The sequence below is a fragment of the Delphinapterus leucas genome, chromosome 2 (genome assembly GCF_059928025.1).
Source record: "Delphinapterus leucas isolate spDelLeu-1000000601 "Yukka" chromosome 2, BTC_Dleu_Yukka2, whole genome shotgun sequence".
In the NCBI taxonomy this organism is placed as follows: Eukaryota; Metazoa; Chordata; class Mammalia; order Artiodactyla; family Monodontidae; genus Delphinapterus; species Delphinapterus leucas.
The window spans coordinates 87,812,686-87,835,603 of record NC_143130.1 but is presented as its reverse complement, the minus strand read 5'-3'; the positions used below and the strand labels follow the sequence as shown (position 1 = coordinate 87,835,603).

Below are 22,918 nucleotides of genomic sequence, written 5' to 3'. Positions count from 1 at the left end.
TCTTACCTTAAGCCCTATTACGGAGTAGCACCCTACCGCAAATGGGAATTTCTAGAGCTCAAAGTACATTCCTAATCTTTTGAAGATTGCTTGGCCATAATCTACATCTGTGTTTGAATGATCTGATTAAAAACAACACAAAGGTATACCGTATAAAACCATGAATTATAATATTATTGTTGTCAAAATCCAGGCAAAGATGACTTATGTTTAAAAATTTTTTATGTTATGTTTCATATCATAAAGAGGCATATTTTGTGTATGAAATGGTTTTATGCTGCTCTCTTATTTATCTACCTCCTTTTTAGACTTTCTGTATGTAATGCATGACAGTGAAAATTTATGTTGATAATAGGCATGTATTCAGGCTCCTTTTTCTTCCCCTTCTCATTTTTGCCTGTTATTGTGGGTTGAATTCCCTGGGAAGTGCATTCCAAGATGGAATTTAGCATGCAGAATATTAAGGAGTGCCCTTGGCATCAACAACTATGGAAGGAAAGGAAAAGAAGAGGGTTTGGGCAGAGGAAGAAGTTAAGCAATGCAGTGCCAACAACAGTGTCTGCTGACCCCATAGGGAGCTCTGAAGCTAGAATGGCCCATCTGAGCTGTCCTGAGTTAGGCTAAAATGGGTGGCCAGTACTCTATACTTCTGTTCATCAATTATTGGATATGGGCTGCCCTGGAAAAGGGCATGATCTGCAACTGAGGTGACTCTGCAACTGAGGCAAATCCCTAAGGGTGCTATGCTCCTAACAGCTGCGCCAACAAAGTCCTTCATTGAAGGGGGATCTGGATGGAACATCCCAGGGTCTACCACACCTACCTTTTTTTAGCTAAACTAATATTTGAATCATTTGGGGCGTTGCTCTTTTTTATTCCCCCCCCCAATAATTAAAGGATATGTTTTGGTAAACAGGGTTACAAAAAACACTGTAATCCTGCTGTGGGCATTCATGAATCCTTTTGAGTTGTTGCTGTTGAGCATCCTAGAAGTGCTGGGGTCATTTTAGGGGTTACCCTGATGACTTTTTTGTCTGCTCACACAAGATCAACCAGTTTTCTTCTAAGAGGTTTGATAGATAACTTTTTTTTTAACTTTTTAGAAAACTCTTTTGGTACCTGAAAGAAAGGGATGAATGAAGATATTTGTAAAGGAACATTCAACAGTAAAATTCATTGAGTAGGAATGGACTAATTCCCTATAGGGCGTTCTTTATTAACATTAGACTTTCTTTTAGCCAGTTGGTACTTAATAGCATTAGTTCTTCACTCAGTATGAAGTATAATGATCTGTTTTTGTTTCTGGCATACTACAGAAAATCAAACTGACCATGATTCCAACAAATTAAAATGGAATAATAGTACAGATATTTCTGAATCCTTCTTTTAGATTCATTTCACGATCTGCCTATCTTGTAGTACAAATTTTAAAAATTCAGTTTTGGATCATGAGAGGGATACTTAAATGAGCCAGTGCCAAGGACACATGGTTCTTATATGAAAACAATAGAGGCAGTCTTTGGTTGTTTCAGCCTGCACTTATGATTCACAGCTGTAGCTTTTGGGACAACAGTAGGGGAGACCTAATTCTAATCACAACTTTATTCTTTTTCATCTCAGGTATAAAAAAACTCCTAACCTTCATGCTTTTTCCAAAAATACTACTGTTTTCTTCTACAGATCAAACCATTCATTTTTATAAACGTACATTTATAATAGTTGAAAGTGTAGCTTGTGCTCACATTAAGAAAACCTTGTGGATTAAAGGTAAATTTACACATAGGAGTAGATTTGAATGATTTTTTTTTTTTTTTGCTCTCAACAGGATTTTATGTAGTGAATTTATGTAGTGTTAATTCCTTCACTGAGTGATTATAGGTATGAAACATATCGTTTCTGATCTTTAACCCATCAGAATTAAAGGTATTTTTGAAAAGTCAATAGGTGAAAGGAACTGATTTATAGTAGTTCTATTTTTGGACATCTTATTCAAGGAATTAAATGAAAATTAAATAATCTGAAATTTTTAACTAAGTCTAGAGTTCTGTTGCCTTAAATATTTTGGCTGGAGAGTTAGGGGAGGTTGGCTATAACTAAAATAAAATCTAAAGATCTAGGTTTTATTTCTGGCACATAGAATATAATATGAAAGCTATTTCTAAAAGGTCATGACAATGATGTGTTTTTAAAAACGCCTCAAGAAGGTAACTATTTAGCAATTATTTAAATTGACTTGATTTCATTATCAATCTCCTTAGGACAAATAGCTTGAAGCTGGAAGGTATAAAGAAATTGTGGGGGAAAGAGGGCTATCTTCCCAAGAAGGAAAGCAAAACTGGTGATGAAACAGAAGCTCTGCCAGTCCCTCAAGAGAATATAATAATGGAGAATGTAGATCAAATTATAACAAAAAACGATCAATCTCAAGCCCTTACCCAATCTAAAGAAGAGAAAGAAAAGCAGCTGCTGGCATCATCATTATTTGTTGGGCTAGGATCAGAAAGTACAATCAATTTGGTAAGTAGTCAGTTATATTCCTTTGAGAATCTGTGTTCCCTGTTTTGAACAAAAAAACTGGCCCTACAAAAGCTCGTGACTGTTATCTATACACATGGTAGGAATGGCTTCCCCAGCTCCAGAGCCACCAGTGACATACCTTTTATATTCCTGAAAGAGAAAATCTAATTGGCTCAGCTTCAGTCAGGTATTCTCTTTAGTCCAGTCAGCTGGGGCAAGAGTCCGGGTCCAAATTAAGTTAAAAATATGACCATGTGTATTCTCACCCCCATTGGTAGAGAGGACAGGTCTCAGTGGAAAGGGGACTTGATGGAAATATTACCAATAGTAATAGTTCAACAATATTGATATGTCTATGGAAAAAGTACTTCTTAAAATGGTATTTTTAATAGTGAAAAAGAGGAATCAATTTTGATATCCTAACAGGAGAATTGGTACATAAATTATATTAGCTCTGATTATTACTTCGTCATTAAAAATGATAAATATTGCATTGTAAAATTAATACTTATTAAGCAAAAAAAGCAGAATATGAAGTTTTACTTATACCTTGCTTAAAACTGTTAAGGTAAAAGTATATTGAGGTTGAAAGGAATTATACAAAAATTAAAATTATATTCATACATTATGATGATTTTCAAAACTTTTTATGCTGATATATTATTCTCTTAGTAAAAAAATATAAAACTGGAGTGAAGGACAAGTGCTATTTTTGAGTATCTGAGAATTCCACATGCAATTTCCTGTTTGGTGGGCAGATGATCCCACCTAGTGCAAAACTGTGATTAGAGCTATATTTTCTTCAGTTTTACATCATCACAATTCTTTCATCCTCCATTTCCCTTGGTGGAATTTCCCTTCATCTCTGTCAACACTAGGCCAGCCTCTAGGCTACACTCTTTGCCTGTATCTCTTTCTTTTCCAGACCCCACTTTTTTCACTTGATATTCATTTCTAAGAAAAAGCAAATTCAGCCTAAAAGTATTAATAAGTATCTTAATGCTGTTTCAGTCAGCATTTGTAGTTCAGCAGCAGAGTGACTGATTTTGGGTCTTTAAGCTGTTCCAGCAGGCCGTGCTGAGGGTACCAGAGAATGATCTGGCACTGATAGGGCAAGTTCTCAGTGGTCAGAGTGCATCAAGTTCAGAGTGCATCCAGGCTTATGGAGCCCTGATTTGTGAACCTCATTGCTGGTGTTGAAGGATTCCTGCCTTCTCAACGAAGTGCATAGCTTTCACTTAGAGTATTTCTCTGGAAAACATTCAGGGTGATAAATTAATTACCAGACTTTTTTGTGGTGGGCTTGAAATCAGAAATGTAATTAGGATGTTTTTCTATTTAAGTTAGGTTAAATCCTTTTTGGGTTACCCCTTTACATTTTTCTTTTCTCCTCAGCTATCACTAGAATAGTTGAAAAAAAAAAAAAAGAGGTTATTTCCCTGTTTTATGGGGCCATGAATTCTGTGAGGAGCTGTAACTCAGATGGCACCTTGCAGAAAGGAGGGGAAGCAAATAATTACATTAAATTAGCATGTATTCTCTTACCCCTCATCCCCAACTTTTCCTCTCTCACTCGGGCAAAGCAGACAGGATTGGCACTGGATATGCTTCATCTGTATTATAAGTCCTTCTGCATGGCTGCTTTTCTCTAGCAATCCTATTCTCTTCTGACTTTCCTAGTGTTTAAAGTTCTCAGTTACATAGATCTAGGCTGTATTGAGTATTTCATTTTAACTAGCTTTTAGGTCTGTGGTCCATTTTCAGTTAATTTTTTTACATAGTTCACTGTACGGGTTAAGGTTTTTTTTTTTTTCTTCCCATCTTTGCCTTTTATTTCACCATCATTTAAAAAAGTATTTTCTCGGGGCTGTGAACCTGAGGTTGACTGTTTCTTTTTTTTTTTTTTTTACATCTTTATTGGAGTATAATTGCTTTACAATGGTGTGTTAGTTTCTGCTTTATAACAAAGTGAATCAGTTATACATATATATATGTTCCCATATCTCTTCCCTTTTGCGTCTCCCACCCTCCCTATCCCACCCATCTAGGTTGTCACAAAGCACCGAGCTGATCTCCCTGTGCTATGCGGCTGCTTTCCACTAGCTGTCTGTTTTATGTTTGGTACTGTATATATGACCATGCCACTCTCTCACTTTGTCACAGCTTACCCATCCCCCTCCCCATATCCTCAAGTCCATCCTCTAGTAGGGTCTGTGTCTGTATTCCCGTCTTACCCTTAGGTTCTTCGTGACATTTTTTTTTCTTAGATTCCATATATATGTGTTAGCATATGGTATTTGTCTTTCTCTTTCTGACTTACTTCACTCTGTATGACAGACTCTAGGTCCATCCACCTCACTACAGATAACTCAATTTCGTTTCTTTTTATGGCTAAGTAATATTCCATTGTATATATGTGCCACATCTTCTTTATCCATTCGTCCGATGATGGACACTTAGGTTGCTTCCATCTCCTGGCTATTGTAAATAGAGCTGCAGTGAACATTTTGGTACATGACTCTTTTTGAATTATGGTTTTCTCAGGGTATATGCCCAGTAGCGGGATTGCTTGGTCATCTGGTAGTTCTATTTGTAGTTTTTTTAAGGAACCTCCAAACTGTTCTCCATAGTGGCTGTACCAATTCACATTCCCACCAGCAATGCAAGAGGGTTCCCTTTTCTCCACACCCTCTCCAGCATTTATTGTTTCTAGATTTTTTGATGTTGGCCATTTTGACTGGTGTGAGATGATATCTCATTGTAGTTTTGATTTGCATTTCTCTAATGATTAATGATGTTGAGCATTCTTTCATGTGTTTGTTGGCAATCTGTATATCTTCTTTGGAGAAATGTCTATTTAGGTCTTTGCCCATTTTTGGATTGGGTTGTTGGTTTTTTTGTTATTGAGCTGCATGAGCTGCTTATAAATTTTGGAGATTAATCCTTTGTCAGTTGCTTCATTTGCAAATATTTTCTCCCATTCTGAGGGTTGTCTTTTGGTCTTGTTTATGGTTTCCTTTGCTGTGCAAAAGCTTTGAAGTTTCATTAGGTCCCATTTGTTTATTTTTGTTTTTATTTCCATTTCTGTAGGAGGTGGGTCAGAAAGGATCTTGCTGTGATTTATGTCATAGAGTGTTCTGCCTATGTTTTCCTCTGAGAGTTTGATAGTTTCTGGCCTTACATTTAGGTCTTTAATCCATTTTGAGCTTATTTTGTGTATGGTGTTAGGGAGTGTTCTAATCTCATACTATTACATGTACCTGTCCAGTTTTCCCAGCATCACTTATTGAAGAGGCTGTCTTTTCTCCATTGTACATTCCTGCCTCCTTTATCAAAGATAAGGTTACCATGTGTGTGTGGGTTTATCTCTGGGCTTTCTATCCTGTTCCATGATCTGTATTTCTGTTTTTGTGCCAGTACCATACTGTCTTGATTACTGTAGCTTTGTAGTATAGTCTGAAGTCAGGGAGCCTGATTCCTCCAGCTCCGTTTTTCGTTCTCAAGATTGCTTTGGCTATTCAGGGTCTTTTGTGTTTCCATACAAACTGTGAAATTTTTTGTTCTAGTTCTGTGAAAAATGCCAGTGGTAGTTTGATAAGGATTGCATTGAATCTGTAGATTGCTTTGGGTAGTATAGTCATTTTCACAATGTTGATTCTTCTAATCCAAGAACATGATATATCTCTCCATCTATTTGTATCATCTTTAATTTCTTTCATCAGTGTCTTATAATTTTCTGCATACAGGTCTTTAGTCTCCTTAGGTAGGTTTATTCCTAGATATTTTATTCTTTTTGTTGCAATGGTAAATGGGAGTGTTTTCTTAATTTCACTTTCAGATTTTTCATCATTAGTGTATAGGAATGCAAGAGATTTCTGTGCATTAATTTTGTATCCTGCTACTTTACTGCTACAAATTCATTGATTATTTCTAGTAGTTTTCTGGTAGCATCTTCAGGATTCTCTATTATAGTATCATGTCATCTGCATACAGTGACAGCTTTATTTTTTCTTTTCTGATTTGGATTCCTTTTATTTCCTTTTCTTCTCTGATTGCTGTGGCTAAAACTTCCAAAACTATGTTGAATAAGAGTGGTGAGAGTGGGCAACCTTGTCTTGTTCCTGATCTTAGTGGGAATTTTTTCAGTTTTTCACCATTGAGGATGATGTTGGCTGTGGGTTTGTCATATATGGCCTTTACTATGTGGAGGAAACTTCCCTCTATGCCTACTTTCTGCAGGGTTTTTATTATAAATGGGTGTTGAATTTTGTTGAAAGCTTTCTCTGCATCTATTGAGATGATCATATGGTTTTTCTCCTTCAATTTGTTAATATGGTGTATCACATTGATTGATTTGTGTATATTGAAGAATCCTGGCTTTCCTGAAATAAACCCCACTTGATCATGGTGTATGATCCTTTTAATGTGCTGTTGGATTCTGTTTGCTGTTGTTTTGTTGAGCATTTTGGCATCTATGTTCATCAGTGATATTGGCCTGTAGTTTTCTTTCTTTGTGACATCTTTGTCTGGTTTTGGAATCAGGGTGATGGTGACCTCGTAGAATGAGTTTGGGAGTGTTCCTCCCTCTGCTATATTTTGGAAGACTTTGAGAAGGATAGCTGTTAGCTCTTCTCTAAATATTTGATAGAATTCGCCTGTGAAGCCATCTGGTCCTGGGCTTTTGTTTGTTGGAAGATTTTTACTCACAGTTTCAATTTCATTACTTGTGATTGGTCTGTTCGTATTTTCTATTTCTTCGTGATTCAGTCTCGGCAGGTTGTGCTTTTCTAAGAATTTGTCCATTTCTTCCAGGTTGTCCATTTTATTGGCATAGAGTTGCTTGTAGTAATCTCTCATGATCTTTTGTATTTCTGCAGTGTCAGTTGTTACTTCTCCTTTTTCATTTCTAATTCTATTGATTTGAGTCTTCTTCCTTTTTTTCTTGATGAGTCTGCCTAATGGTTTATCAATTTTGTTTATCTTCTCAAAGAACCAGCTTTTAGTTTTATTGATCTTTGCTATTGTTTCCTTCATTTCTTTTTCATTTATTTTTGATCTGATCATTATGATTTCCTTCCTTCTGCTAACTTTGGGTTTTTTTTGTTCTTCTTTCTCTGATTGCTTTAGGTGCAAGGTTAGGTTGTTTATTCGAGATGTTTCCTGTTTCTTAAGGTAGGATTGTATTGCTATAAACTTCCCTCTTAGAACTGCTTTTGCTGCATCCCGTAGGTTTTGGGTCGTCATGTCTCCATTGTCATTTGTTTCTAGGTATTTTTTGATTCCCTCCTTGATTTCTTCAGTGATCACTTTGTTATTAAGTAGTGTATTGTTTAGCCTCCATGTGTTTGTAATTTTTACAGATCTTTTCCTGTAATTGATATCTAGTCTCATAGCATCGTGGTCAGAAAAGATACCTGATACAATTTCAATTTTCTTAAATTTACCAAGGCTTGATTTGTGATCCAGGATATGATCTATCCTGGAGAATGTTCCATGAGCACTTGAGAAAAATGTGTATTCTGTTGATTTTGGATGGAATGTCCTATAAATATCAATTAAGTCCACTTTGTCTAATGTATCGTTTAAAGCTTGTGTTTCCTTATTTATTTTCATTTTGGATGATCTGTCCTTTGGTGAAAGTGGGGTGTTAAAGTACCCTACTATGAATGTGTAACTGTCGATTTCCCCTTTATAGGCTGTTAGTATTTGCCTTATGTATTAAGGTGCTCCTATGTTGGGTGCATAAATATTTACAATTGTTATTTCTTCTTCTTGGATTGATCCCTTGATCATTATGTAGTGTCCTTCTTTTTCTCTTGTAATAGTCTTTGCTTTAAAGTCTATTTTGTCTGATATGAGAGTTGCTGATCCAGCTTTCTTTTGATTTCCATTTGCATGGAATATCTTTTTCCATCCCCTCACTTTCAGTCTGTATGTGTCCCTAGGTGTGAAGTGGGTCTCTTGTGGACAGCATATATATGGGTCTTGGTTTTGTATCCATTCAGCCAGTTTGTGTCTTTTGGTGGGAGCTTTTAGTCCATTTACATTTAAGGTAATTATCAATATGTATGTTCCTATTCCCATTTTCTTAATTGTATTGGGTTTGTTATTGTAGGTCTTTTCTTTTTCTTGTGTTTCTTGCCTAGAGAAGTTCCTTTAGCATTTGTTGTAAAGCTGGTTTGGTGGTGCTGAACTCTCTCAGCTTTTGCTTGTCTGTAAAGGTTTTAATTTCTCCATCAAATCTGAATGAGATCCTTGCTGGGTAGAGTAATCTTGGTTGTAGGTTTTTCTCCTTCATCACTTTAAATATGTCCTGCCAGTCCCTTCTGGCTTGGAGAGTTTCTGCTGAAATATCAGCTGTTAACCTTATGGGGATTCCCTTGTGTGTTATTTGTTGTTTTTCCCTTGCTGCTTTTAATATGTTTTCTTTGTATTTAATTTTTGACAGTTTGATTAATATGTGTCTTGGCATGTTTGTCCTTGGATTTCTCCTGTATGGGACTCTCTGTGCTTCCTGGACTTGATTAACTATTTCCTTTCCCATATTAGGGAAGTTTTCAGCTATAATCTCTTCAAATATTTTCTCAGTCCCTTTCTTTTTCTCTTCTTCTTCTGCGACCCCTATAATTTGAATGTTGGTGCGTTTAATGTTGTCCCAGAGGTCTCTGAGACTGTCCTCAGTTCTTTTCATTCTTTTTTCTTTATCCTGCTCTGCATTAGTTATTTCCACTATTTTATCTTCCAGGTCACTTATCCGTTCTTCTGCCTCAGTTATTCTGCTATTGATCCCTTATAGAGTATTTTTAATTTCATTTATTGTGTTGTTCATTGTTGCTTGTTTCCTCTTTAGTTCTTCTAGGTCCTTGTTAAATGTTTCTTGCATTTTCTCTTTTCTATTTACAAGATTTTGGATCATCTTTACTATCATTATTCTGAATTCTTTTTCAGGTAGACTGCTTATTTCCTCTTCATTTGTTAGGTCTGGTGGGTTTTTACCTTGTTCCTTCATCTGCTGTGTGTTTTTCTGTCTTCTCCTTTTGCTTACCTTATTGTGTTTGGGGTCTCCTTTTTGCAGGCTGCAGGTTCGTAGTTCCTGTTGTTTTTGGTGTCTGTCCCCAGTGGCTTAAAGTTGGTTCAGTGGGTTGTGTACGCTTCCTGATGGAGGGGACTAGTGCCTGTGTTCTGGTGGATGAGGCTGGATCTTGTCTTTCTGGTGGCCAGGTCCATGTCTGGTGGTGTGTTTTGGGGTGTCTGTGGCCTTATTATGATTTTAGGCAGCCTCTCTGCTAATGGGTGGGGTTGTGTTCCTGTCTTGCTAGTTGTTTGGCATAGGGTGTCCAGCACTGTAGCTTGCTGGTCGTTGAGTGAAGCTGGGTGTTGGTGTTGAGATGGAGATCTCTGGGAGATTTTGCCATTTGATATTACGTGGAGCTGGGAGGTCTCTTGTGGATCAGTGTCCTGAAGTTGGCTCTCGCACCTCAGAGGCACAGCACTGACTCCTGGCTGCAGCACCAAGAGTCTTTCATCCACCTGGCCGGCCCGGTGTCCCCACGACTGTTGCAGCTTCGGCCACTGGGGCCCCTCCAGAGCCAGTAGCCTCAGTGAGGCCGCCCTCCCCTCGCGCTCCAGGGCAGTTCCGTGACGGTGGAGTTAAGAGACCCCGAGCTGGGAGTTCCAGCTCTGAGGAAACCGACTGTTTCTTTTCTTTAAGTAATTTAACAAAGATGTCTGTCTGGTGTCTTCTGGCTTGTGTTAATTCTAACTAACAGCAGATTAGACAGTGCAGAAGAAAAGATCGGGGACTTCCCTGGTGGTCCAGTGGTTAAGACTCCACACTCTCAATGCAGGGGGCCCGGGTTTGATCCCTGGTCAGGGAACTAGATCCTACATCCTACAACTAAAGATCCCGTGTGCCGCAACTAAAGATCCTGCATGCTGCAACTAAAAGATCCCACATGCTGCAACGAAGATCCCGTGTGCCACAGCTAAGATGCAGCACGTCCAAATAAATAAATAAATAAATATTTTAAAAAGTAAAGATCATACACTTGAAGACAAAGTAATAGAAACTATCCAAAATCAAACAGAGAGAGAAAGAAAAGACAAAACAAAAAACAACCCAGAGCATCAGTGACCTGAGGAACAATATTGAGCAGTCTAATGTACATCTAATTCGAGTCCCATGGCTACTGGAAATGGAAGTCCTCCTCCCCCTGAAACCCCCAACTTTTAAAATTAATTAATTAATTAATTTTGGCTGCAATGGGTCTTCTCTAGTTGTGGCGTGCGGGCTCTCTAGTTGCATTATACAGGCTCTAGAGCACGTGGGCTCAGTAGTTGTGGCACATGGGCTTAGTTGCGGTATGTGGGATCTTAGTTCCCCAACCAGGGATCAAACCTGGAGTGCGGAGTCTTAACCACTGGACCTCCAGGGAAGTCCCCCAACTTGTTTTCATTTTTGTGTTAATATAATGTTAGTTCTTGTTTTTTGGCTTCTGAATTGAAAGGTAAGAGACAAACTTAGCTGCTGAGACTTGGAAGAGAGCTAGAATTCTGGTTAACTAGAATCGTGTGAAAGATGGCCACTCAGTGTTAAAGCCTCCAGGAGGATGAACTTAAAGTAGACCCAGTCTGCTGCACTGATTCTACATAGAACTTTGTGAGGCAAGGGGGCACTTGAGCCATCACTCTTCTTAGATGGATTCGCAGACATTTCCTTGGGAGGCTTAGTGCAAGAATCACAAGTTTGCTGTTCCCATCTCCTGAGTCTGTACCAAACATCCCTAGTTACTTTTAGAATTCTTTCCTGCCGTGTGTTCTAGTAAGCCACACTAGCTGATTCTTGAGGTGAAGTCAGTTTTTCTTCCCTGTTTATCGACTCACAGGTCATGAAAACAGGATTATTATAGATTACTGAACCAAAGTTTGACCCATCCCTGTATTTGAGGGTATCTTAGCTTCTACAGGACAACTCTGGAAACTCAAAAAATGGCTAGCTTTCTCACTGTTTTTAATTTGTGCAGTTCTGTACTCTAGTTTTCTTAAGTCTAAGAAGTTTTTAGAATTGTTCATGATTGACTTTTTGACGTTATTTCTTTTTCTGATTTTATGTGTTTCTAGTGAGAAATAGATTTAGCTTACTAGTTCAAAGTTATGTAGCTGTCAGAATTTTAGGGCTTAACATTTTATTCATCTCTGAATTTTTGTTAATCTATGCTTTATAGGTAGAACCTTAGCAAGTTAGTACATTGCTCATTTGAAATTATAAAAAAAAAGTTTAAAACTCGTGACTTAGTAGAATGGTTTCTTTTTCTATTATTATGTTTTATCTTTGCAGCTAGGAAAAGCAGATACCCTTTCTCACAAGTTCAGAAGGAAATCAAAAGTCAAGGAAACCAAAAGCGGGCAAACAACCACTGCTCAAAATATGACCTGTTCTTCCTTTAGTTCTTCATCAAATGTGACTTATGAAGAAGACTATTATTTGGATCATTTGCAGGATAGAGGAGACAAAGAAGTAAAGAAATTTTCTCTTAATTCAGAACTTTTAGATTCTGAGTCACTCACAGAACTGCCCTTGGTTGAGAAAATCTCAAATTGCAGGCTGTCTACACCCTCTTTGTTTGCTGATAACAACATGGAAGTTTTTCACCCTCCTCAGTCCACTGCAGCCTCAGTTGCCAATGAAATATCTTTAGCTGCTTCTTTGTTGGAAGAAACTACTGAACACATGCATTCAGATCTTATGGAGGTCTGTAATAATGAAACCATATCAGTGTCTTCTTACAAAATTTGGAAAGATGAGTGTTTGTTGATGGTCTGGTCAGTTTTTAATAAGAGTGCTTCAGAACTGAAAAGTGCTAACTTAGAAATTGCTCCTGCAGAAAATTTCAAGGTAAGACAATGAATTACTTAATGTTTCTTAGTGTAAGAAACATTACTTAGTGTTTCTGCTGTTGACTCATCTGATGGCTTGTAAATTTCTCCCACATCCTTCTTTCCTCTTTAGCAAAAACAGTGAAAGGTGTGACAGATTGTTTTATTATTTTAAGTAGGAAAAATTTATTCAAAAATTTATTAAAAAATTATTCAAAAATTTATTCAAAATTTATTCAATGTTGAAAAATTTATTCAACAAGGAAACATAATAAAGATGTATTGGGGAAGACTGAGAAAACTGACCCAATTTATTCTATGAGCTAGAATATATTGAATGGGATACTACCTGGGCCTGACCTGGGCAGAAGTTCCTGACTGTAGATGTGCATTAGAATCACCTGTGGAACTTAAAAACACAAAACCCAATTCAGTTGTCTGAGCTTTACCACCAGAGCTTGAGTAAGGGTGGAGAATGAGAGGGAAAGATTTTTTTTTTTGCATTCTTCTAGCTTTAAAAATTTGGTGCTAGGGACTTCCCTGGTGGTCAAGTGGTAAAGAATCCACCTTCCAATGTAGGGACACAGGTTCGATCCCTGGTCCAGGAACTAAGATCCCACATGCCCCAGGGCAACTAAACCTGCGCACCACAACTACTGAGCTCATGTGACTCAACAAGAGCCCGCGTGCAGCAAACTATAGAGCCCGCACGCCCTGGAGCCTGTGCACCACAGCTAGAGAGAAGCCCATGCACCACAGCGAAGAGCCTGCGTGCCACAGTGAAAGATCCCGCATGCCTCAACGATCCCACATACCTCAATGAAGATCCTGCATGCCACAGCTAAGATCTGATGCAGCCAAAAATAAATAAATTAATTTTAAAAAAAAACTGGTACTAGCTAGTATTGAGAGACACATGACTAGAATTTAATCTGTTTTTTGTTGTTGTTAAACCATACAGACATTTTCATTGTAATACCATTTGTTACATAATTCTGATCTATGTATTATTATTTCTTAATTGTCTGTGCTAGTGAATTTTTCTCAAGTGAAGTTGTCATTTATCTTCATGGTGTGGCTTGTTATTAACATCTCACAATTGTATGCTTTTGTACCACTTCAATTAAATAGAAAATAGTTATTCATATGATAGCCTGTATTGATCCCTTCTTCAATACTTACATTACTTTTATTTACAGATCACTGAGCAACCTGGATGCTGCTTGCCTGTAATAGAAGCAGAAAGCACCAAAAACTTTCAATACAGTGTGCAGATGGAAAAACCTTTTACAGAAGGGAATCTTTCTGGTTTTATAAATTATCAAGTGATGGATACTCATTCTGTTCAGCTCGAATTTTCAGTAAACTTATCACTATTAGATTTCATTAGGTAAATATTTTTTAGAATATTAATTCAAGTTATTCCTTCATTCAGCAAATATTTATTAGGCCTCTTCTCTGGACAGAGCACTGTACTAGGTGCTAGGGAGTGTAACAACTCAAAACTACACCTACCCCTGCGTTTAGGGAGTGTTCAGTCTAGGGAGGAGACATCGAACAATCACATAAATGCATGTATAATTGTGAATTGTGCTGTGAACAGGAAGTAAATGATATGATGGGCCATTATGGTGTGGCACCTGATATAGGTTCGAGTTGGCTGGTGATCTTGGAGAACTTCCGGGAGAAAGTAATATTAAAGTAATGTTTAAACTGAAATAATTTCAAAGATTCTGCCTGACTTTTTAAAAAGCTTTTAAAGTTTTTTTCATTTGTGTTTCATTTATTTGATTAATTCTTTTGTAAAGTCTGTTCATTAAAGTTTTAGAGATCTGCAAGAAAATGGCTCAACAAAGTTACTAAACTTTTATTAGACATACAGTATTTAACTAGCATTGTGCAGTTACCCAAATAATTGAAAACAACCTTTTAACCCTCTGCTCTTATTTAGTATTATGAATATATTATACTGTATTCAAACATTTTTAAAAATGAAGCCTGCCTGAACCAATAATGCAGAATACCAATGAATATCTGTAAAAAAATTTTTTAACCTTCACACATCTACCTGTGTTAGACTACTATAATTTTTGCCCATTCTTTAAAGTCTTTTAGTAAGAACATGTTTATAAATCTGTCAGAGTATTTATTTATACCTGTGGTGCTGAAAAGATAGAATCTAGCCTTCAAAAAACTTACATTCTGTGACTATGAAGGTATGTCCCATGGTGAGCATTAGTAACCTGAAGAAGCACAACATATATGACACAGACGGTTCGTTCTGTGCTTATTAATAAAATCCTCTGTATCTTAAAAAAATATTTTTCCTAATTATAAATTCAATACATAGTTATAAAGATTTAAATGCTATAGAAAAATATAAGTAGAATATAAAAATTGCCTGTAATTCCTCTCAGAGATACCCCATGGTTAACTATTTGATCTTCAATTACCTGAACCATTTAAAAAATACATTTATTAAAATCCTTTCTGTTGGTCCAGTTTGCTTAAGGTGCTAACTCTTTGTATTCTTACTCTTGTACATGACTTTGATAGAGTATCTCATCCCCAAATCTAAAGTATACATGAAAGAAAAGTTTTATATTTGAATGATTCATGAAATTACTTGGTGAAATTTTACTGTAATGACTAATACTCAGAAAAAGAGAGAACTGGGTGATTTATTGAAAAGACATTTGTTCTTTAATAACATTTGCTTTCAGCATTTTCTTCAGGTTGGAGGATAATGGTAAGTATTCTAATCATATTTGGTTTAAAAAACATAGATTTTGTGGGATTTACATTTACAGTGATTTTTTTTATTCCCATGAGTCATTTGAAATGTATTTGTTTAGAATCGTTTCATTCTTAATGGACATAAATCTAATTTTAAAAATTATTTTCAGGCCATTAAAAATCTCGACTGAAGACTTTGGTAAACTCTGGTTATCCTTCGCAAATGATGTGAAACAAAATGTGAAGATGTCAGAATCACAAGCTGCTCTGCCTTCTACCTTAAAGGCCCTGCAACAGGAACTAAGACTTCATGTTGTTGACATTATAGGTTTGTAGTGTTCTAAAAAGGCAATCTTGTGTTTATAGGGGCTTTCTTACAATCAGATAGCAAATCAACTCTTAGAAGTGTCAGATTTCTTAGAGCTGTATTTCATGTTATGAGTATCTTTCAGATAAGTGTGTTGTTCAGACTTTATTAAAGAATTTTTTTGTGTGGTAAAATATACATAACGAAATTTACCATTTTAACCATTTTTAAATGTACAGATTAGTGGCATTAAATACATTCATGTTGTGCAGCCATTGCCACCATCATCTCCAGAACTTTTTCCTCTTTCCTAACTAAAACTGTACGCATTAAACACTAACTCCCCATTGCCCCTCACTCTCCAGCCTTTCGCAACCACCATTCTATTTTCTGTCTCTATGAATTTGACTACTCTAGTTACCTCATCTAAGTAGAATCATACAATATTTGTCCTTTTGTGACTGGCTTATTTCACTTATCATAATGTCTTCAAGGTTCATCTATATTATGTGTCAAAATTTCCTTCCTTTTTAAGCCTGAATATTGTTCCATTTTACGAATATACCACATTTGTTTATCCATTAATCTTTTGATGGACACTGGGGTTGCTTCCACCTTTTGGCTATTGTGAATAACGCTGCTTTGAACATGGGTGTACAAATAAATCTGTGTTTGAGTCCCTGCTTTCAGTTCTTTTGGTTAGATACCCAGAAGTAGAATTGCTGAGTCATATGGTAATTCTATATTTAATTTTTGGAGAAACTGTCGTGTTGTTTTCCACAGCAACTGCACCGTTTACATTCAGCAATGCACAGGGGTTGCAGTTACTTCACATCCTCACCAACATTTATTTATTTATTTATTTATTTTGATAATCACCATCTTAATAGATATGAACTAGTATCTCACTTTAGTTTTGATTTGCATTTCCTTAATGATCAGTGATGTTGAATATCTTTTCATGTGCTTATTGACCATTTGTATATCTTCTTTGTAGAAATGTCTGTTGAAGTCTTTTTGTATTAAAGAATTTCTCACTTTGTTTTGCTGTAGGCAATGAAGGGCTGTTGGCCTGTCAGCTGCTCCCATCCATCCCCTGCTTGCTGCATTTCCGAGTTCATGGTGACATGTTAGCCCTGTGGTTCAGATCCTCCTGCTCTACTCTTCCTGATTATTTACTATATCAGTGTCAAAAGGTGATGGAAGGATCCTAGCAGAAGCTCTGCTTATATTTTACTCCCTCAAAATAAATTGTTTACATAGATAAACTAATTTACCAAAGTAAAAAGGACTCATGGTACTTCTAATGAAAATGGGGATTATTATAAGTGTGGTTTTATGTGTTTTCTTTATGATTCCTGATCAAGAAGGATCCCCAAGAAACTGTACCCCTAACCTTTTACTCAGGATTGTACAGTATGTTTGGGTCCTAAAACAGTGACCTAAGCTAATGTTATAAACTGCTAATGATTTATATATCACTTAGTGTAGAGGGACTGAAAATATTTATTTTGTTATAAATAATTTTATAGCAGATTTACTCTAGTGCTGCCTGATGTATAGTAAAGCCAAGTCTCAGTTCTCTGCATTAGTGGAGGGGAGACATGGACTTAATAATCCCAAATCGAATTCAAATTTGGCTTTGGAATGCAATGTATGCTATTTGGTAGGCAAGTCATTACTTTCAATAATGTTTTGCTTAGATCAGTATTGAACTAAGTTGACACAGCACACACTAATAGTTCAGGAGATCCATGAGCATGTTGGATATTGGGGGGATCCAATCTGTGGTACAGTTTTTTTTTTTTTTTTTGTGGTACGCGGGCCTCTCACCGTTGTGGCCTCTCCCGTTGCGGAGCACAGGCTCCAGACACGCAGGCTCAGCGGCCATGGCTCACGGGCCCAGCCGCTCCGCGGCATGTGGGATCCTCCCAGACCGGGGCACGAACCTGTGTCCCCTGCATCGGCAGGCGGACTCTCAACCACTGCGCCACCAGGGAAGCCCGGTACAGTTTTTATTATAGGTAACTTGTTACACATAATTATAGACAGGCTATAAAAGTTGTTTTCCACTTGTGTTTATTTTTAAAATTCAAAATGAATCACTGTATTCTTGTTTTACAAACTCAGAGCCATTTACAAAATATTGTATAGAAACAAAATCTGTAAGAGCACACACAGTACTAAAGCAAACAGCTATAAAAGGACTTTTCAGTTATGGCAAATATCTTAGTTTCCACTTGGGTTTTTTTTTTTTGGCAAATTAAAATTTGTGATTAGAGTATAAATGGCAAAACCATCTTTCCTGGGCTTTGAATCCACTAGTACTCAATGGATACAACCAGAAGAGTGACTGTCTAAGTATACCATACAGGTTCTTCAGTAAAATATATGATTTTTATGTTATAGTTGTGCCTATATATATGGCCTTTGTCAGAAAAGAGGTTAAGCCTAATATGAATGATAGACCAGAATCTTGAGATTATACATTAATGTTAAAAACTGAAATAGTATTTTATAAAACCTTATGGTGCTGTGGAAAATATTTATTATTTCACTTTTTCTGATACTTCACCATGGAAACTATTCAGGTAATATACTTTTAAGTCATTGCAGTTAATACTCTGGTTAATTGGTACTGTTTATCACCCGGGTGTGGAATTGTGGTTTTAGGTTATCTCATTATTAATCATAGCTGATAAAGATGCTGAGGAGATTCCCCAAAGCTGATAGAGTTCATTAGTCATTTGTGTTTAGCATATCTCTCCCTAAAAACAAAAGCAGCATTAAAAAAAATTAATTTATAAGTTACTGATAAAAAAAAAAAAACACGTTAATTTCATGCTTTTGAAAAACATACAGTGAAACCTTGCTGCAAGAGCAATGAGAAGTGGCTAGAATTTCCTGAGTAGGTTTCTTCTTTTGAATAGAAGATCAGATTCATCCTCAAGCTCCCAGCAGTGTCATGATGAAGGGAATGTGAATGATGGGGGAGTGGTGGACACTGGTGGCTGGACTCATCAGCCTTCTCTTTATTCCTGCGTCTGTCAGCAGCACCCTCCCACCCTACCTGGTTCTGCTGATACTCTGACAAAGAGATAGGAAGTGCCCTCTCACTTTGCGAAGGAATGTAGAGTGTGGCAGAAGAGGTGCTTCTGGTTTTTGTGTCCCTGCTTCCATGTGTTTGCATGGTCACCAAGGCTGGGTGTGGAGCAGTGGATGTAAGGTGCCCAGCAAGCAGATGGACAGCTAGCTGGGAGAGATTACAGTGAGCTACTGTGCTGCTTTGTTACAGGGTGTTCATGGGTGACAGTAGCAGTTTTCATGAGAGACGTGCTTGGCCTACAGCTCTGTCTAATGGTGGGAAATGTGTAATGGTAGGTTAGGGCTGGGAGCATGATTTGGGGTCTGCCAAGGGGAACATGGTGTCACTTTTGTTCTTTCCAAACCCACTACATAGAAAGTAGGGTAACAGTTTCTACTGAAATGTTTAGTAGAATGTTTACATTTTTATATTTTTATGGTTTTTAAAAACAAACAGTAATAGGAAAGAGTAGATTTTAAAGATCTTTAGAGCAGTGTATATTCTACCTAAACTAATGTTTTAAGTTCTAGATCAGGCATCACCAACCTTTTTTGCATTGTAGGAGATGTGATTATGAAGTAGGAAGAACAATTTTTGTGGGCAGATCGTCTCTTTACCTTCTAGTCATAATTTAGTCAAGTAAAGGGGCAACATCTGGAGTGAGAGCTATTGTGGGGGAGACTCAGCTGTGTGAGTTCTGTGCTGGGCATCTTTGCTGAGAATGCAGGTGGCAACAAGTGTGAATCTGGGGAGAATGAAGGGAAGACAGGAAAGCCTTAAGAGCAGGTGGAGCAAAAAGGATCAGGCTCCCACCAGAATAGTCCCTGTGGAGTCAGGCAGATTAGTCTCAGGGGAATGTGGGCCCCCGAGTAAGGGTCCTTCTGAAAAAACTGCAGATGGAGGCCGAGCAGTTACCAAGTGCTAATGTGCCAAGCATGCCAAGCACCACACACGCTCTGCAGAGGAGCATTATTCAAGACAATATTCTGTCATCTACCAAAACAATTGTGGTGAAAATGCAGTACTTTATTTGTTCCTTTATTTTAGTTCATGTCATGAATATTTTAAAATATCGAGTTTTTTTTTTTTAATGGATAAATGTGGTCTTTGTCTCATGATTTTGAGTCACTAAAAGTGCACTGAACCGATTCACATGTCTTTTAAGGTGTTTGTTTTCAAAATTTAGGAGGGAAAAATGCAAGTGAATAACAGCTTACCAGGCATTAATTACCTTATTTTGGAGTTGAATTCTGTAATATGAAAAAAATCATTTAAACGTAATAAATATTAAGTGATCTATATTGTTCTTTGGTCTATATATATGCTTTATCATCTAAATAGCTAAATAAAAGTAATACTATTCAGTAATTAGATAGGCATTAGCTAAAAAGAGCAGAAGCAATTGGAATGGGATGAAAAGAGTAATATACTCATTACAGCCCCAAAGAATGTCATCTAATTGGTTAAAAATAAAGATAACTGCTCTTTCTATATGATGTTCAGAGAAAACTTTATGGGCTTCCGACAGGTTAGAGCATGGATCGATCCTCAGGTGCCTGTCCCTATCCCCTGCTTTCATCCTGGCCTGACCAGAGCATTCAAAGCAGAGTGCTTTGTTTCTGTATTCCTCTCCTCAAGATGCAAGAAACACGGTAAGTCAGGTGGTGACTTAGTGTCCAAAGACTCTGAGTCTCCTGGCCATCTCTGTATTGTGTATCCTAAAACACAAAGCTAGATCAGAAATGGTATTTGGATCTCACTGATGCCTCTTGTTGGCTAGACTGTGTAGCAAAAAAAATGTTCTGAGACTTGAAACCCCATCTTTGGGCCACAGAAGGTAAAGGAGGTTTAAATGCCTCACACCCACTGCAGTAACTAAAAAGAAGGGTGGCCTGCAGCCAAATGGACTGGAGTTAATGATTATATGGAAGTTACTCGTTATGTGTGTGCATAATGAGAGACATGAGCTTTTTATGGTTAGGAACCAGGTGTGTATTTTTATGTCCCTTTTGCCTGGTACCTGATAGTCACTCAGTTTATTGAATGAATGACTAAAGAGACCTGTCCCCTCAAAATAAGTAATCTGAGACCACGTAACATCCAGGGATTGATTTTAGTGATCCTGTGGCTCTCCCAGAAATAAAAGTGATCTGATCTGGTTTAAAGATATAAGTCAGCAGAAAAGCGTTCTAGTGAAAATAGCTCGTGCCAGTTTGAACCAGGTAGGAGAGAGAAAATATGACCACTTGATGAGAACCTTACCAGCTTAAGGCTAAGTCCCATGATAATTTGCCATGTCATTTAAGAGATCTCTGCAAATGCAATGTGATTACAGCTAGAAGTTATGACTTGGAGAATGGGGACTTTGATGTCCACGAAGTTTTACTGGTCTAGAAGAACTTGTTCTAGGACAGGAAGCAGTAGACATTTGGTCAGTGAAGTTAAAGATAGGGAGCTAGTGAATATGATAAGGCAGATTTACCAGCTATATTAGTATCACTTCTTTATCAAAGTAAGAACTGATAATGGGAGAGACAACTATATTGACATTAATAATGTCAATAGTGTCAGGAAAGTTGGGAAAGAACTGGCCCTCTGGGATGAAGCACAGGAAAAGGAGTTATTTAAAAGGAAATGTGTCTCATTTGCATCACACGGGAAACTTTATGGATCCAGGATAGGAGGATACCCACAAAAATGAGTCCCAGAAAACTGAAAACTTAAAGATTGTGGCTTGGATGCAGAGCAGATGGGCCTACCAGTGGGGAGAGTCAAACATGTTTACCTATAATGCTGAAAAAATAATGGGTCCTTGTAAGTGGTTGCAGCTAGTTTATGGACTTTTTTCCAAGAGAGGGAATCAATTTCCTCGACTTATTTTAAACTGTTCTCCTAAGTGGATGCATACTTTTCCTTTCTTAAAACATTAAGTTGCCAATGTGACTAAATGGCTGACTTTAGGAAGTTTTTTCCCTGATGGGGTCTGACAGGACTTATGCCAAATGGTTAGAGACTAGAGTCTAGAGATTATTTGTGCTTCAGTGAGAGAAAAGTAATTAGAAATTTGTTTGCACATCTTCTCCACCCTTTATATTATGTGACAAATAGGAACAGAGGCAAGGCTTATATATTCTTAGGGAGAGGCATTTGGTCTGACTTGCTACCACATAATTTAATAAAGGTAAGGGCAATATCAGTGACTAGAACAAACTGGTTCTCATTGATGATGGATATCAAGATGTAAGAATTTAGCTTTTTATCTTAGTTGATGGTTGATGGGGTTAAATAGAAGAGTTTTTGTGAGCTATGGGAAAGGTGAAATGATTTGAACCCAAATATTGGACGAGTCTTCACCTACAGAAGTGATAGGAGTGTCTTTTGTTACTCATAAGGAGGCTTTTTGAGCACACCTGAGTTAATGCTATTGAGGTGACTTTGGAGCGGAGCCCACACACAGCCTCAGAAAGGGGCTGGTCATCAGAGAGACCAAGTGATTAGACAGTTAAAACTTTCAGCCCTACCCACTGACCTCAAGGAAGGGGAAGGTTTGGGGGCTGGAGATTAAGCTCTAAAAAAACTATTGAACAAGGGGATTTGATGAGCTTCTGTGTTGGTGAATGCATCACGTCCTGGGAGGGGACACACTCCAGTTCTAATGAGGACAGAAATTCCTGTGCTTGGGACGCTTCTGTTTCTCAGTCTATGTACCTCTTCATCTGGCTGTTCATCTGTATCCTTTATATTAATATCCTTTATAATAAACTGTATAATAAACGTAAGTAAGTGTTTCTCTGAATTCTGTGAGCCACTCTAGCAAATTAATTGAACCGGAGAAGTGGGTTGTGGGACCTTCCAGTTTATAGTCATTGGGTCATTAGCATAGGTGACAACCTGGACTTGTGATTGGTGTCTGAAGTGGGGCAGTCCTGTGAAACAGCCTTTAATTTCTAAGATCTGGTGCCATCTCCAGGTAGATAGTGTCAGAATTGAGTTAATTTGTAGGACAGCCAGTGTGTGTCCACTTAGAATTGGAATTGCTTGGTGGTGTGAGGAAAAAAATGCATCAATTGACCAAAAAAAAAAAAAAGTACATATTTAGGTTGTGCAGTGTGATTTTTTTCAAGTTGTCCAACATGATGATTTAATATATATTGTGAAATGATGACCACAATCAAGTTAATTACCACATCCATCACTTCACATAGTTACTTTTGTGTGTGTGTGGTGAGAACGCTTAAGGTCTTAGCAAATTTCAAATATACAACATGAATACTACTAAGTATAATCGCCATGCTATCCACTAGACTGGGGACCTTTTTAAAATCCCATACCCTAGACCATAATCAGATTCTCTGAGGGGTCAGACATAGGCTCCAGTTATTTTTTAACTCCAAAGG

At 37.4% G+C, this 22,918-nt stretch overlaps 1 protein-coding gene across 1 annotated transcript in view; it reads left to right on the top strand.

Annotated features, from left to right (window-relative positions):
• AP4E1 (adaptor related protein complex 4 subunit epsilon 1) overlaps nucleotides 1-19,827 on the top strand; it is a 70,657-nt gene extending 50,830 nt beyond the window's left edge. Inside the window, exons 17-21 of the mRNA XM_089907234.1 lie at nucleotides 2,259-2,517; nucleotides 11,855-12,412; nucleotides 13,593-13,783; nucleotides 15,300-15,457; nucleotides 16,490-19,827. Of these exons, the coding sequence (XP_089763360.1) occupies nucleotides 2,259-2,517; nucleotides 11,855-12,412; nucleotides 13,593-13,783; nucleotides 15,300-15,457; nucleotides 16,490-16,650 (1,327 nt within the window). The 3' untranslated portion in view covers nucleotides 16,651-19,827. The remainder of the gene's footprint in view (nucleotides 1-2,258; nucleotides 2,518-11,854; nucleotides 12,413-13,592; nucleotides 13,784-15,299; nucleotides 15,458-16,489) is intronic.
• Nucleotides 19,828-22,918: the final 3,091 nt, after the last annotated feature.